Raw genomic sequence first — 16,144 nt, 5'->3', positions numbered from 1 at the left:
AGAACTTATATACTGGCTGGAAATTTTCAAATATCAACATGGGACATTTTTAGCGTCTAACAATCACTCTCACACATGACTTGATAAATGGGTCTAACCCAATAGAGAAAGAATCAAGTTATGGGTGAAACAATAAATGAAATAACAAACAGACATTAAAGTCCAAAACTTGAACTGCCATTTCAAAAACAACCAATTAGCAGTGAGTAGTGTAATGCAAGATCTCATGTGTAGACATAGATACATACATACATATACATATACATATATGTATATATATATATATATTATATATATATATATATAGACACGCACATGGTCTAGATTTTCCCAATAAAATAAAATTTCAAATTATAAGAATGAAATAATGATATGTATTTCTAACTCGATTAACTTGTATGGATCTACATAAACAATAGTTAAATAAAATATTTTTGCTGTAAGAGTTAAAATAGATGTAATTCAAGAACTGTTCTAGAGACGATTATTCATGCCCTCTCTCATGATCCTCCATGTTGAGTGTTCTTTTCATATAATGACTTAAAGTTCTTCACAAAACTTCAAAATTAATATATTGGACGCTCGTTAGTTTTGGATACTCATTGGTGCACTTAAATTATGGGAAAATTGTACAAATCGTCCCTCACATATTAACGATGTGAAAATTTAGTCCCTAAGAACGAAAATGAGCATTTTTAGTCCATTACAAACAAAAAATGATCAATTTTGATTCTTGTTAGCTTTTCCGTGTGAATTCTTGACGGACCCAATCATATGAATATCACATGACCAACTTTTGAGGGACAAAAAGGGCAAGTCACTCGGATCTTGACCAAATTGTAGAGGACCAATATATATATTGCATTTTGGAATCCTGGACTGCATTACAGAAGGTGAATGGGGAAGAAGAAAGAGTTCAAGTAAAGATAAACCTTAATTTCAGAGACTAACAAAAGCCACAAAGAATTCTATTCACTAGTCAATGCATGGATCATCATCTTTAACTTCTTCTATTCCTATTTCAACTTTAGATTTCATGGGCGACTAATATATAAGAATGGCCTTGATCATCAACTCTGCTGCCTTCAATAGCCCTCATATATAATTGGTGAATATGGCCCTCTGGCATTGGCATCCATTTTCTCATCGGTTGAATCCGTTGCCGCGTTATTTTGTGGAGGGTTGGTTTGAATCGGGGGCCTGCTTGGTCCTCCTTGCGATGTAGAAGCACATCTTCTGAAAAAACGTAAGACCGTAGAGCAAATAAATTTGAAAATCAGTAAATATATAAGCTGTAGCTGTAATTCAAGAATGCAAAATAATCCATCGTTGGATTCACATGTGGTGATTTTATCCTCTCGATCATCTTCAAAATGGAGAGTTTCTTGTATACATTCTGTGAAAAACTTCTTTTTGGAGTCTTTGTATGTAAAACTTATACTTCTCATACTTGCTTCCACAAAATTTAACATCCTTGTTAAGGCGGATCGCGGCCATAATTTAAAGCTATATATATATATCCAGGCAAATCTCAAGCATTCAGCATATTATTGATGCAGCCAAAACTTCTGTGTGCGAAACAAATTTTAGATGTTGGACAAAAACAATTTAATGCAGGATTGCAAACTTATAGCATGGAGAAAATACCATAAACAATTAAAGTGTTGCGGACAACGAGTAAAATTCAGAAAGATCAAACTTACATAACAATACTTGGAATCCGATGAGGAGCGGAGCTGAGAACTTTTAGCAAGTTCTTTGGCACGAAGCTACCAATGGAAGCCATTTGTAATGGTCGGATACAAAACTTTTCCTGTAAAATTCTTCTTCCAAAAAAACCTAAAAGAAGCTCCTAGCGTTGTAAAATTCTTCTTCCTGTAAAACTTTTCCTGTTGTAACAAGAGAGCAAGATTGGTTGTCTTTGACAAAAGTATTGCTATAAGTCTATAAAATTTTCCGATTATGTTTGAGGGAAATGAATGCAATCAGCATGGCTATTTATAGGCAGCTCCTAGCGTCTACTTTCGATTATGCGCATGAGAAGAAGCATCATGGAATCAGCCCACTTTCCTTTTTTTTTTTTTGTTATTGTGTTTTATGTTTTTGGAGTAATCTGGCGTGTTATTGATTCCCATCTTTTGTGGTACCAAAAGAAATGGACCACTCCTCAGTGGACAAAAACGAGTATTCCTCCAAAGTTTACTTGCAAAGCAGCCCACGATTAAAGCTAAAAGCATTCCCCTAGAGTTTCAAAAGCTTATGATGATAAGAGGGGTCAATTAGTGGATGATTTTCTTTTTCTCTTTCGTTGTTATGTGTATATACACAATTTCATTAAGAGATTTTTTTCTCTCACTGTCACTCAATCAAGTGTTTAATAATAAGCTAATTGTTCTATATCTAGTATTTTACCTAGATAATTATTTTAAACATTATTCTTAAACGTTATTATGACAAAAAACCATATACACATGATGAGTAAGAAGTAGGTTCTCTTATGTTGAAAAGAAAATCGTGTATTGTTGATTTCATGTTATTGTTGGCTTCTTCTTTTTTTTTGTATCCCCTTTTTGGGTTCTCTTTCTTTTTCATGTGTGAGCTTCAATTTATTAAGAAATCTTATCTCGCAATTCCAGACAATCAATTAAGTATTTAATAACAGGTTGACCTAGTCTGGAATTGACATGCACTATGATCCAGCAGTTGAGACAAGCACCCATTGAGAATCAAGAGGTTGAACTTCTTTTTACTTTGGCTTATTGCCTTTCATGTTTAAATGAACAAATGCATGCCTAAGGTAGTGGGGGGTATCAATCAACTGTGAAATATCATGCTGGTGAGTTGACCAGTCAAAATCAATGTGTATCAAGAAAAACGCGGATAAATTTCAATTACCATAGAAAAACAATCGATTTTAGTCAACTATCATTGTGAAATGGTCGGAAGCAAGAGGAAAAGTAAATTACGTAGTCCCCATGTCATGCTAGTCATGAGAATCGTATTTCTTGATTTGGAGTCTGGAAAAATTTGATTCAATTTTGAGCTTCCGCAATTGATTAATTCCCCAAATACCACTGTTTACTACTATCTCTACGAAAACCTTAAAACGAAGTTGTATTTTGTAACTAGTGTTAGAGGCATATAAAACTCAAAGACGAATTAACATACACTGCTCGCTGAAACTTCTAGATTAATTAAGCTGTTCAAAAGTACGTAGAATGCCATTTTCTTCACCCTTCGATTGGTATTAAGCTATTCAAAGATCCAATGCTTGCTTTTAGTTAGACGCTACTTTGCAAATGGTGCAATAAGGTTTGCTTTATTGAGTTTTATGATAAACTGCAGCTGGAGGCAAAATTTAGAAGGGTTTGATGCGTCTAACTCTTAAATGTTATTAGAGTAAATCTTATATACACTAACAATGTATACGTTATCACGGTTGAATGCACGACAAATTTGCAAAATTTGGGTCTCAAATTCAAATTCGAATTATGTGTTATGCATCCAATGGTGAAAGTGTGTACGCTATTAGTGTATAGAGGATTAATCTATAGTATTTTATACATATATAAAAAGATGTTGGGTTTTGCATTTCATGTATGACAGCCTCCTTGGGGGTGTATTTATCAAATTTAGATATAGTACTAGTCATAATTTTAGTGCATATGATACAAGTGTTTTATGCAATGGGTAGCAATGAAATTACCTTTTTGTTTAGTGTTATAACAGCATTCTTCACAAGTTGAGCTATGACAAGAGCATTGGCTGTTTTTTTTTTAAAAAAAAAAATTTTGAACTTCAATTGCAATTAATTAACCTAATTATAACCTGAACAACTGTTACCACCATACCTCGGGAGGTATCAACTCTGCCTGAATTTTTGCTGCAAATCATGCTCGTGAAAAAATGTGGACAGATTTTGGAGGTTCTTTAATAGAGGTCACTCCATTAGCAGATCAGGAGCCTTTTGAGTTGAAAGTTTGTCTAGTTCCATCAAGTTGTGTAGTTTATGTACGCGTTTACAATAGAGGCTTGTTTGGCAGACAAGTTTTTTGTCAAGTTTGCCTGTTACAAGTTTTTAAAAAACTTTAGCTACAGTAATCTTAAAAAATTTCTTAAAGTTTTTAAACTATACATTTTTAAATATTAAAAAAAAACGCACTTCAAAAATTTTTTAAAAAACTTCTATAGTAAATTATAGTAAAATTTTATACAAACATCCAAAAAACTCACTTGTCAAATGGGGCTAGAAGTTTAAAATAGTTAGACATAATTGGATAGATTCATTTGGAGAGACCCCTGATCCTCCATTAACAACTTGTGATATTAATTGTATCAACAAGAGAAATAGGAAACTACAAAAGGATAAATAGTAGCATGCTGTGCCCGAAATCTGCATGAGCACATCATCTTGAGTCGAAAGGTTCATGTGGTTTATGAGATTCCACGTTACTATCTTAGCAGCTTCTTTCAATGAATACCTATCAACAATTTTCTAAACATCTAAGATATTCAGAGGTTAGACTTATCTTTTTAGCCCAACAGGTTTAATCATCAATGCTACAGCAAACCGCTAACCCGTTACAATTTACTATGCAAATGATGTTTGTTAGCCCTTGCATTCAGATACTTTCTCAATTTGATTTTACTTCTTCAGAAAATTAACACCTCATGCTTCTTCTACCACAACCTATTCTCTTTCTGTAAAAAAATATGAGTCATGGAACTCAAAATAGAAGTAAGAAGTTCATACGTACTGTGTTTATTGTGATGAGGAGTTTAACTCCGAATCGGGCTTCCAATTTTTTGTTGATAATGACGTTAATATGTAGAATAAGCCTACATTTGTTGATAATAATCTTTTGGCATCATTAAACTGAAATGATTTATTTGCAGGTAATTAGCGAAGGTACTTCATTTGGAAACACAATTGTGTAGAAGAATCCTCACTTTGATTTCAAGTAAATTAAGTTCTCGTTCAAAAGAAGGGCACAATATATTCTCAGTAAATTCTCAAATCGGAAAAGTAAAACGAGATATAATTCTAGCCCAGAAGAAAAAGAAAAAAAGAGAAAGACCCAGTGATATAATTAATCAGATCAAAAGGTGAGTGGGGAAGAAGAAAGAGTTCAAGTAAAGATAAACCTTTATTTCAGAGACTAACAAAAGCCACAAAGAATTCTATTCACTAGTCAATGCATGGATCATCATCTTTTAACTTCTTCTATTCCTATTTCAACTCTAGATTTTAGGGGCGACTAATGTATAAGAATGGCCTTGATCATCAACTCTGCTGCCTTCAATAGTCCTCGTATACAACTGGTGAATATGGCCCTCCGGCATTGGCATCCATTTTCTCATCGGTTGAATCCGTTGCCGCGTTATTTTGTGGAGGGTTGGTTTGAATCGGGGGCCTGCTTGGTCCTTCTTGCGATGTAGAAGCACATCTTCTGAAAAAACGCAAGACCACGGAGCAGACGCAAATTAAATTAGTTTGAAGATCAGTAGAAAATTTCAAGAATGCAACACAATCCATCATTGGATATATGCAAAATGGCGATTTTTATTCTTTTGATCATCTTCTGTACGATTCAACTGGAGGTACTTTTATTCTTCTCATTTAATGCACAACTAAAAACTTATAGCCATGGAGAAAATAGCATAAGTTAAGATGTTAAGAGCAACGAGCAGAAACAATAAGATCGAACTTACATAACAATACTTGGAATCCTACGAGGGTCGGAGCTGAGAACTTTAAGCAAGTTCTTTGGCACGAAGCTACCAATAGAAGCCATTTGTAATAGTCAGATACAAAACTTTGCCTGATTCTTTCAAAAAGGAAAAAAAAAAAAACAGCCAAAAGATGCTCTTCTTTTCTGACTAGAGACTAGAGAGCAAGATCTGTTGTCTTTGACAAAAGTAGCACCACTATAAGTCTATAAAATCTTCGAATTATGTTCTGAGGGAAATGAGAGCAATCGGGACGACTATTTATAGAGAATTCCCTGCACTTGATTCTGATAAGGACGTATGAGAAGAAGCATCATGGACGGAGACCAGTTTCTTGTTTTTGTTTTCATGTTTTTGGAGTAAATATACAGCATGTTATCAATTCCAATCCCTTATGGCAGTAAAAGATATGGACCGCTTCTCAGTAAATGCAGTCAACGGTTGGCCGTGATCCACCTGTTGATACCGGCGTCACGTTTCAGTTAAATGTTTGAAAAGCATATGGAAGAGAAGAGGGATTGGAACTTTGACTACTTGGTGGATGAATTTTTTTTTCCCTTCCCTTTTTTCCTTCTCTTTGGCTTTCCTTTTTTTTTTGGTTGCCCGTCCGGTATCCGAAGCGTTGCCTCGACTAATCCGGACCCGACCCGCATCGCACACCTAGCTATGATGGGTGAGTCTCCCAACAGAAATGTCTGCGTACGCTAGGACTCGAACACAAGATCTGCTTAAGCGAATCCGAGCCGCTTACCAATCAGACCAATCCCTGTTGGTTGCTTCAATTAACCCCAGGTTAATTGTTGAATATCCAATAGTACTACATTCAAACAGTAATATTAGACGTGATTGTTGACCTATCTATTTTTGGAAAAAGAATAGCACGTTCAGATGAGCCGTGCTGAATAGGTGATGCAAAGGTGTGATGCATATTATAGGTATGGATCACAGCTCAATCATGTTGGAACTGTCCAAATTCGGACGTTAATAAGTGAATTTGAGTATATAATGAAATTTGAATAGGTTTAGAAGTGGGTGATTCAATTAAATCCATCTAATTAATGAATAATCAATTGACTCGCATTGCTTAATTATATCTATTTAAAAATAACTGCACACCTAAAATCAATTTTTGGTGTATGATAAGTAGGTATAATTGAATTTTTTACCGATTCAGTAACAATAAAATGTCATTTTTTTTTGTCAAATAACATCTGAAAAGAACAAAAAAAAATCAATTAAAATTTCAAACGGATCATAAATTGGTAATTGAATATACTCATACTCATCATTTAGACTCATTTATCAAATGGATATGAATGAGTTGAGTCAGTTATACCTATAAGTAATTTATAACCTGTCCAAACTCGTCGAATTATGACCCATTTTCAGACATCTCATATACATACAGTAGCCCTGAAATTTGCATTAATTGTTCCTTCAGCTATGAAGCTCTTGAGCATTATCATTTTTCCCAACCGACGATGTTGATGTTAACATTGCACTTCCTACTGTGAAATGATGATCTAGTCATGATCAAAGCATCGTGCTCACGCCCCTTGAAATCCAATATGCATCAACAAAAACGTGGGTAGGTTTCAATTCATTGCAGAAAACCAATCAACTTTAGGCAACACTCAAGAGTCACTATACAATGGTCGGAGCAGACGGCGATCCGTACTCGAGGGAAATTACCCACTTCGCATGTGATGGTCATTGGTCGGCATGAGAATCATATTACGACTTGATTTTGACCCTGGAAATTTTGATTTTTTGAGTTTCCATAATTGATTAGATACAGATTTAATTACTACAATCTATATGAAAGCCTAAAACGGATTTGTGTTTCTGTAACTAGTGTTAGCGACGTATAAAACTCAAAGACGAATTAATATACATTGCCAGCCTAGCCTGAGAAGCTTTATGTCGATCTGGAATAACTATTAAACATACCTAGTAGTTGGTTCAGAAACTCTTTCATTGATTCATGAACAACTATTAGGCATCTATTAGTTGTTCCGAACCGACATAAAATTTTCCCTGCTAGCTTATACTGTTATATTGAACAATTCAAAAATTACTAATCTATTTTTTTTTCACTTGATAGGTATTAAGCTATTCAAGTGTCTAAAATTCAAATCCCTTTTGATTTGATGCTACTTTGCCATGGTGCAATAAGGTTTCTCAATTTTTAATGTTCTCTCTTCTTCGTTATTTTCTCTGACATTCTTGTGTCCAATTTTCTCTTTGTTTTAGTTAATTTATGTTTTTCAACTTGAAATTATATCCACTAATACAAGATACAATACAACATATCTGAACTTTTTCTTATGTATCATGACAAAATGTATATATTTCTTTTTCCTCAAAAGTGGGGGAAAAGAAACAATAATGTCACCGAGGAAGAGAACTAGGAGTCTAAATAAATAAATTATTCCAATTAACTAGACCTATTTCTGTATTTCAGCAGATTTAGGCAGCTTTTGAAATCAAAGCATTGCGCTTGAAGCCCCATGAATAATATAAACACCAATTTAAAAAAAGAATTCTGAAATCGAAGAATGGTATAATACAAACGAACAAGAAAAGAAGAATACTAGCTCAATCAAGGAAAAAGAAAAGTACTAGTTCACCAAATTTACCCTAAAAGCTCTGAGAAACTCCAAAAAATTGTCACTTTTTGGAACTACCCATGCACCTTGCTCTATTATATGTGGAATTATGCATCATTTTCTGCATTTCAAATCGCCATTTTATTGGTCGGTTAGAATCTAGAAAAGCATAACAAGATCCGAGAAAATATCACATACTTATATAACATGTAACTTGCAATCCAACATTGGCCCGTTGTAAAAATATTATACTTAAAAAAAAAAAGGGAAACTAGTTTTTTTTTTTTTGTCAACAACGATACATTTATATAACCTACTCTATCCTAATTTAGGAGAAAGGGGGAGCCTAAGGAGACTGTGGTAGGGGATTAGTGGGTATACAGACCCAAATAGACCAAGGGAGTGTTATGGCACAACCCTTAGATTTTTTTCGCTGCAAGTGAGGTTTGAACCCTCACCTACAGCCCAAGGAGGGACTTAAGCCCCTCCCTGGTGGCCACTGAGCTATTGGCCCAGTGGTTTAGGGAGACTAGTTATTAAATAAGGATTTTTTTAACAGGTGCTGCATTGGACACTCGTTAATATATTTAAAATTCACTCAACTTACAATTATTAAAATCTTGTACTCAACAACGACTGGAACCACCATACTTTAAAAATTACCTAGAGCTTATTTAGTAAAATCAGACTATCTATGTTATTAAAAAAGGGGGATAATTTCAGAAACCTCCCCTGGGGTTTCTAATAATTTCACTAGCCTCCCTTGAAGTTTGCATAATTGCACAAATCTCCCCTGAAGTTAAGATTTTGATAGCAAAATTAGTCCAATTAGAAAAAGTAACATTAAAAAAGTACTTTAAGGAGAGAAATGAAACTTTTATTTCATAAATACCCCTTATGCATGTATATAAGTTGTATTTATAAAAGAATAAAAATAATTAAAATTTAGAAACAATTAATACATACATTTCATCACTCAAAAAGTTCACATTTAATAAATTAGATAATGCAAATAAGTAACAAAACTACACCAATAATCAAAAGATTCAATAAAACAGATTAGTCATTTCTTTTGACATGATGCTTACTATAACACTTGTGATTTTGAACAGAAAAATATTCAAATTTGCCTTTTATTTCCCTTCGTTCTTCTTTACTAATATCTAATAATCAAATAATTAGAGTACTAATTAACGAAAATAACTGTTGAAAATTTCTTTAATAATGAACGATGACTTTTATTAATAAAATAATATCAATTGATATACCTAATGGAGGAAAAGAGAGAAAAAGGCAAATTTTTTAAAAAAATTTAGTGGTAAAATTGCATATTTAAATATACATTTTTTAAGTGGTAAAATGTGTATATTAATTGTTTCTAACTTTTATTAATACAACATATATACATGCACAGGGGTATTTATGGAATTAAAGTTTCATCTCTCTCCTTAAAGTACCTTTTTAATGTTAGTTTTTTCTAATTGGACTATTTTTGTTATAAAAAGCTTAATATCAAGGGAGATTTGTGTAATTTTACAAACTTCAAGGGAGGATAGTGAAATTATCAAAAACCTCAGGGGAGGTTTCTGAAATTATCCCTAAAAAAGGTGACTAACCAACTAATGAGAGTCTAGTAGAGCTGAAAACGAGTTGAATTAAGTCAAATTTTGATCTAATCGAGTCGAATCTTCATTTAATTTTATCAATTTTGAACTCGAGCCTACTCAAACTTAAAAAATAAAAAAAATAATTATTTAAAATTTTAAAAATGAATAAAATATTTTATTTTTCGTAATAAATAATAATAATAATTATTATTATTATATCATTTTTATAAATTATTATTATTATTATTAAAAATGAATAAAATTTCCTTTTCTTAATAAAAAATGATAAAATAATTATTTTATCAAGGCATTTGCGAGCACTCAAAAATACTCTCAGTCAAAACTCGACTCAAACTCAAGGCAACCAAACTAAGCTATCGAATTCGAGTTGAATATAGAGAAACTCAACTCATTTGCTCGCAACCCTAGAGCCTAGATGATTATGAAAGATCAGGTGTGCAAGTAGGTAGGGTTGCTGTAGATAGGGAAAACAGTAAAAGAAATAAACCACATATTTCCCCATTGGAAAAGTACTTGGAAACCTCTGGGTGCAGGTACCCCTTGGCACGGGTAAGTTATAATGTCTGGCTTGTAGGAACGAAAAACAAATGCTCCACCCTCCTAGTTCTTCCTCCATTGTATCAAGAAATATACTTCTAAACCCCTTAAATTGCTATTTTGTTCCTTATAATTTGGAGTCTAGACGACTGACAAAGTGCACAGCAAATCCACGTTATTTATTCGGGAGTTTTGTGAATTAAGAGTTAGTAAAAGTCCATAAATTTGAGAAACCGTATATAGTTCGATAATTTAGTGCAATGGAAAGAAAGTGAATATTTGGTAATCACACGAGATGTATTATTTGTATGTTTTGCTAAACATTTTCAATTTAGTACTGTCGAATACTATCAAACTTCATTTCAATTAATCCCAAATTTTAGTTCCATGCATATATAGAAACTGAAGCAGCCTCAAAGTCAAGCCATCTTGCAAATAAAATTTAGCAATACAGAACACTCGTAGCATTATGAATATGATAATCTTGTTACAGAACAATACATCACTAAACATCACCTAGAAAAAGAGAAAAAGAAGACGTACTTATAGACAAACCACCTTATTCTTTCAGTAATTAGTAAAACAAGCCACTACATATTACTACTACTTGGTAAGTGCCACACATATAATATGAACATTCCTGATGAACTGTGGACGAAGTTCTCCTTCAACTTCAGAACTAGTTAGCCATTGTCTGCTTGATTTCTCTTGCGGCAACATTCTTATTTCCTCGAACTCTGTTGTCTCCACTTGTGCTCAAACTGGTGGCCTCTGTCCTGTTGTTGGTTCTTTCGTTGCTTGAAGCTGGTATATTTTCAGTTTGTGGAGGGTTGGTTTCGATCTTTGGCCTGTCAACTGCGTCAGTGTAGGATCTTCTGAAGTTTAAAAGGACCAGAAATGAAAAAAAAATATCATTGTGAATGATAGGTTGCAATTTTATTATTTATTTTATTATTAATTTCCCCTATTACCTGATCTGATGTGAATTAATTATTAAATTCTACTCATTTTTTGTAATTTGCATTTATTTCAGGGAGTAGAACAAAAATACCACAATCAAGGCCAATTTGACAATCATCAGGAAAGAATTCAAATGAAAGGCATATAGGGGCATTTTGGGAACAAAAGAGACGCAAGCCCTTTTTGGGCAATTTGGGCCGAAGTGTTCTTTTCCCCTGGGAGCCGCCGCGCAAGAGGAGATCTTAGTTAACAATTAGGTAGAAAAATTGGGCAGCGGACAAGCACTACTTTTAGGCTTTAGCTTAGCTTTTCTTTTGACTTTTCCTTTTTTCGTCTTATTGTGCTTTTGCTTCCATCGGATGTGAAGGCAAAGAAAAGCAATTGGGCATTCTTTGTAATCTTGACTTTTCCTTAATTGCCAAACCAAATTGAATTTTCTCAATTTCGGAGACGATGGCCACAATTGTTGCTGCAACTTTGTGTGGGTCTTTCTTATCCGAGATGAACTAAATCTCCTTCTCTAGTCAAGGAATAATGGAGGTTTTGGTTCACCTAAAACTTGTGAGATCGATTTAATTTTATCTTTTTCATTTTATTTATTAGTATTCGCATATTCTCTGATTACAGTGATTATAATTGTCCAATTAATTGATTGTCTTGGATCCGGATAATTAGTTGATTGGGTAATCTATTGTCAATTAGGGCATTAAATCCGTAATTGTTTAATTGCCTTGAAATAGTGACAACTGGCATGATTGGATTTGTGTCAGGGGAATACACGGGCTAATCTGAAATAACCCTGGTAGTGCGTTATTTGGTTAGAATAGGGCTCCTCTAATACGTAAGGCAATTGGGGAATTAAATTCTATGGGCGTACCTAGGATTATTTCTCAATTAGAGCAGTGATTAACGGGTGTACCTTAATCACCGACACAGTAAGGAAGGGTTGACTATCATCGCTTATTTGGCAGTTATAACATATTTATTAATAAATAATTAAAATTGCTTGTGCATCGATGATCAATTAAGTGAATCATTGCTGAAGTTATTTCTTGGCTAGATCTTTAATTATTATTACCTTGATTTTAGCGAATTGCCATTTGATTTTTAGTTGCCTATTTTATTTTACTTTTAATTGTTTTCTTGTCTTAATTGTTTTAGACCTTTAATTATTGCTGCTCTAATTTTAGTGAATTGTCTTTTAATTTCTAGTTAGCTATTCATTTTTATTTGAATTTCTTTGATTGTCAACTTCTGCACAAAAACACCTCCTGTGTTATTTTTGGATTTAAAAAAAGACAAATACCTCCAGTCTCTGAGGATACGACCCTACTTGCCCTGTTTACAAATTAATATTTATTTGTGAAAAAGCCATATAATTCGGGTATATCGGATCAAGCAAACTCTTCGGGAATAGGGTGAATCGAGTAACCCATTGCACACCTAGAGTCCCTGCTCCAGTACTTGGAATCGGGTTTTGGCTATTTTAATTGGCAAATAGGTTTATTTTTATTATTGCACAGGTTTCGACAACCTGTCAATTTTTGGCGCCGTTGCCGGGAACTGACGTTATTATTTGTTTATTTTTAAGTTCATTTTTGCTCTAATTTTCTGGTATTTTTCTAATGTATGCATCGGTCTTCTCGTATAGGTGAATTGATTTTTGACCCTGAAGTAGAGAAGACCGTGCGTAGAACGAGAAAAGAAACCAGACAGCTCAGAGAGGAGCAGTCCAGTGTTGCATCTCAAGGACTTGAGCCAGAGGTTGAGTCAATGGATTTGCGTGGTGATAACTCAAGTGATTCAGACCAAGAGGAAGTCACCATGACGAATGCACAAATACTAAGGGAGTTGGCTGCTCCCAATTTAAATCAGCAACCTCTATGCATTACTTTCCCAAGTTTAAATGATAACACTCCATTTGAATTAAAATCTGGTCTAATTCATCTTTTGCCATCATTCCATGGTTTACCAGGTGAGGAGCGGTATAAACACCTGCAAGAGTTTGATGTAGTTTGCAACAGCATGAAGCCCCCAGGTATTATAAAAGAGCAGATAAAAATGAGGGCATTCCCCTTCTCCTTGAAGGACTCTGCAAAAGACTGGTTGTACTACCTACCCCCAGGTAGTATCACAACGTGGGACCAATTAAAGAAAAAATTTTTAGATAAATATTTTCCTGCGTCCAGAGCAGCAAATCTAAGGAAAGAAATTTGCGGGATCAAACAACATACAGGGGAGTCGCTTTACGACTACTGGGAGCGGTTTAAAAAGTTGTGCATCAAGTGCCCCCAGCATCAAATAAGTGAGCAGTTGCTCATACAATATTTTTACGAGGGGCTACTCTTCAGAAACAGGAGTATAATTGATGCTGCGAGTGGAGGGGCACTGGTGAACAAAACTCCTTAAGCAGCATGGGAGCTAATTGAGGGAATAGTCGAGAATTCGCAACAGTTTGGTACGAGAGAGGATGTCCCGATACGCAAGGTAAATGAGGTAGATACATCTTCTATCCAGCAGCAGTTGACGAAGTTAACCTCGTTTGTTAGGCAACTGGCTGTAGGAAATGCATCTCAGGCCAAGGTGTGTGGAATTTGTACTACGATGGGCCATTCTACAGATATGTGCCCGATGATTCAGGAAGAAAGTGCAGAGCAAGTGAACATGGCTAGTCATGCGCCCGCGCAAAGAAAGGCCTATGACTAATACTCGAACACATATAACCCGGGCTGGAGAGATCACCCTAACTTCAGTTATGGAGGCAATAGTCAGCCCAATTTTGCACCTAATAGACCACAGGGGCATCACTAGCAGTATCAGCCCCGCCCACCGCCATCTCCGCCACCAAGCTCTAGTCCATCTTTAGAGGAGATGATGAAGCAATTAATTGCTAATCAACAAAAGACAGATTCTGACCTACAAGGTATGAGAAATCAACTGGACCAGATACCAGTAATGCAAAATCAGCTAAGTCAGATGGCAGTGGCAATCAACCGCTTGGAATCCCAAGTTTTTGAAAAATTGCCTTCTTAACCTGAATTGAACCTGAAGAATGTAAGTGCAATGACCTTAAGGAGTGGGAAGGAAATTCAGGGGTCCGAACTCACGATTTCCAAAGACAAAGATGAGGAAAGGATCGATAATGAGCTTGAGAAGGAGGACAACAATGGCACAAATCAAAAGGTACTCCCTGATCCAGTCATTACAGTTAGAACTAACCCGCCTCCCTTTCCTAACAGGTTGGAGAAACCGAGGAAGCAGGATAAGGAGAAGGAGATCCTAGAGGTGTTCCGCAAGGTAGAGATCAATATTCCCCTGTTAGATGCCATCAAGCAAGTGCCGAAGTATGCAAAGTTTTTGAGGGACCTATGTGTCAACCGACAGCAGCTGAAAGGGGATGAAAGGGTCATTGTGGGGGAGAATGTGTCAGCAGTTCTCCAAAGGAAGTTTCCACCGAAGTGCGGGGATCTAGGTAGGTTTACTGTCCCATGTACAATAGGTAATACTTTGATTAAGAATACCCTGCTGGACTTAGGAGCATCGATCAACGTAATGCCTAAATCTATGTATGCTTCTCTGAATCTCGGTCCATTAAAAGAAATTGAAATAATAATCCAATTAGCTAACCGAACAAATGCATACCCTGATGGGTTGGTTAAGGATGTGCTGGTTAAAATTAATGAATTGATATTCCCGGCTGACTTTTATGTACTTGATATGGATGATGACCATTCTCTCGACCCTTCATCTTTGCTATAAGGTAGACCCTTGTTGAGCACAGTACAGACAAAAAATGCTGTTGTGTGCTGTTGACTGGCCAGCGGGAGTTGATAAGGTGAACGGGAAAAGTAAGTGGAGTCTACGGAACATGAGTATTTTAGTTGATGGAGTGTCAACAAGCGTTCAAGCTGAACTGGCTTTGAAGCCACCCATATCCTACCATTGTGATGTTACATTTCTATCTTATGATGTGAAATATCTTGGTTTACATGTTTATTTGGATGTGATTTTACGTTTTTATCCCCGATTATTCACTAAGCATATAGCTTACCCCATTCCATTTGTTTTTCTTAGCAGGGGGTACGAGCGAGACTTGAGACTTGTACAGAGTAGTCTAGTTTTGAAATTTGGAACTGTACTCACGCTAACACCCGACTAGGGTTGATTGGATTTGGATTGTAAACACGTTAATATATTTGGGCGTGTATAAGCCTTGTAACTGGATCTGAATATCAATGTATATATTAAGTTTGAACTTGTTGTGTTACTTATTTGCTATGAATGTAAGTTATTTTCTCGAGTTTCGAGTGAGTGAGTTCTGACGAGAGCTGAGCAGGTGATCCGCTAAACCCTTTGGTACGCCCTAGGGGGAGGTGGGGTCGTCACAGATGGTATCAGAACCAGTTCGTGTTATCTCTAAGCGGAGTGAGTTTGGGCCACATGGTGATATGGTCTCAATTATGTGAATATGTATAAAGGACTAAGTGCACTTCTTGTGCATAAGTTATGAACTAAGAAAGTGGTAAGTGTAAAATCTTTATCATGATACTTGAGGTAGATAGATGTGTACGTCAGGTAGGAATCTTAAACTTTATTGATTTGCACTTGGGAGCGTACGGCCTGAGTTGTAAATTCTCTTAGTTTGGATTCTTATACTTGAGTACTAAATACTTTTCCTGA

At 35.2% G+C, this 16,144-nt stretch overlaps 1 protein-coding gene and 1 long non-coding RNA gene across 2 annotated transcripts; one reads left to right on the top strand and one right to left on the bottom strand.

Moving 5' to 3' along the window:
* Positions 1-817: 817 nt before the first annotated feature.
* Positions 818-1,952, bottom strand: LOC113778288. The gene is made up of 2 exons (XR_003469247.1): positions 1,704-1,952; positions 818-1,236 (listed from the first exon to the last, which is right to left on the bottom strand). It is a non-coding gene; the product is annotated as an uncharacterized LOC113778288 (long non-coding RNA).
* An 11,141-nt stretch (positions 1,953-13,093) lies between these two features.
* Positions 13,094-15,223, top strand: LOC113777279. Its single transcript, XM_027322316.1, has 3 exons — positions 13,094-13,589; positions 13,878-14,122; positions 14,516-15,223. The coding sequence occupies exons 1-3, from the start codon at positions 13,094-13,096 to the stop codon at positions 15,221-15,223; spliced, it is 1,449 nt and encodes a 482-aa protein (XP_027178117.1).
* Positions 15,224-16,144: the final 921 nt, after the last annotated feature.

This window comes from Coffea eugenioides, chromosome 7 (assembly GCF_003713205.1).
Source record: "Coffea eugenioides isolate CCC68of chromosome 7, Ceug_1.0, whole genome shotgun sequence".
Lineage (NCBI taxonomy): Eukaryota > Viridiplantae > Streptophyta > Magnoliopsida > Gentianales > Rubiaceae > Coffea > Coffea eugenioides.
Note: the sequence above shows the minus strand (reverse complement) of the source record. Positions and strands in the feature narration are given on the sequence as shown.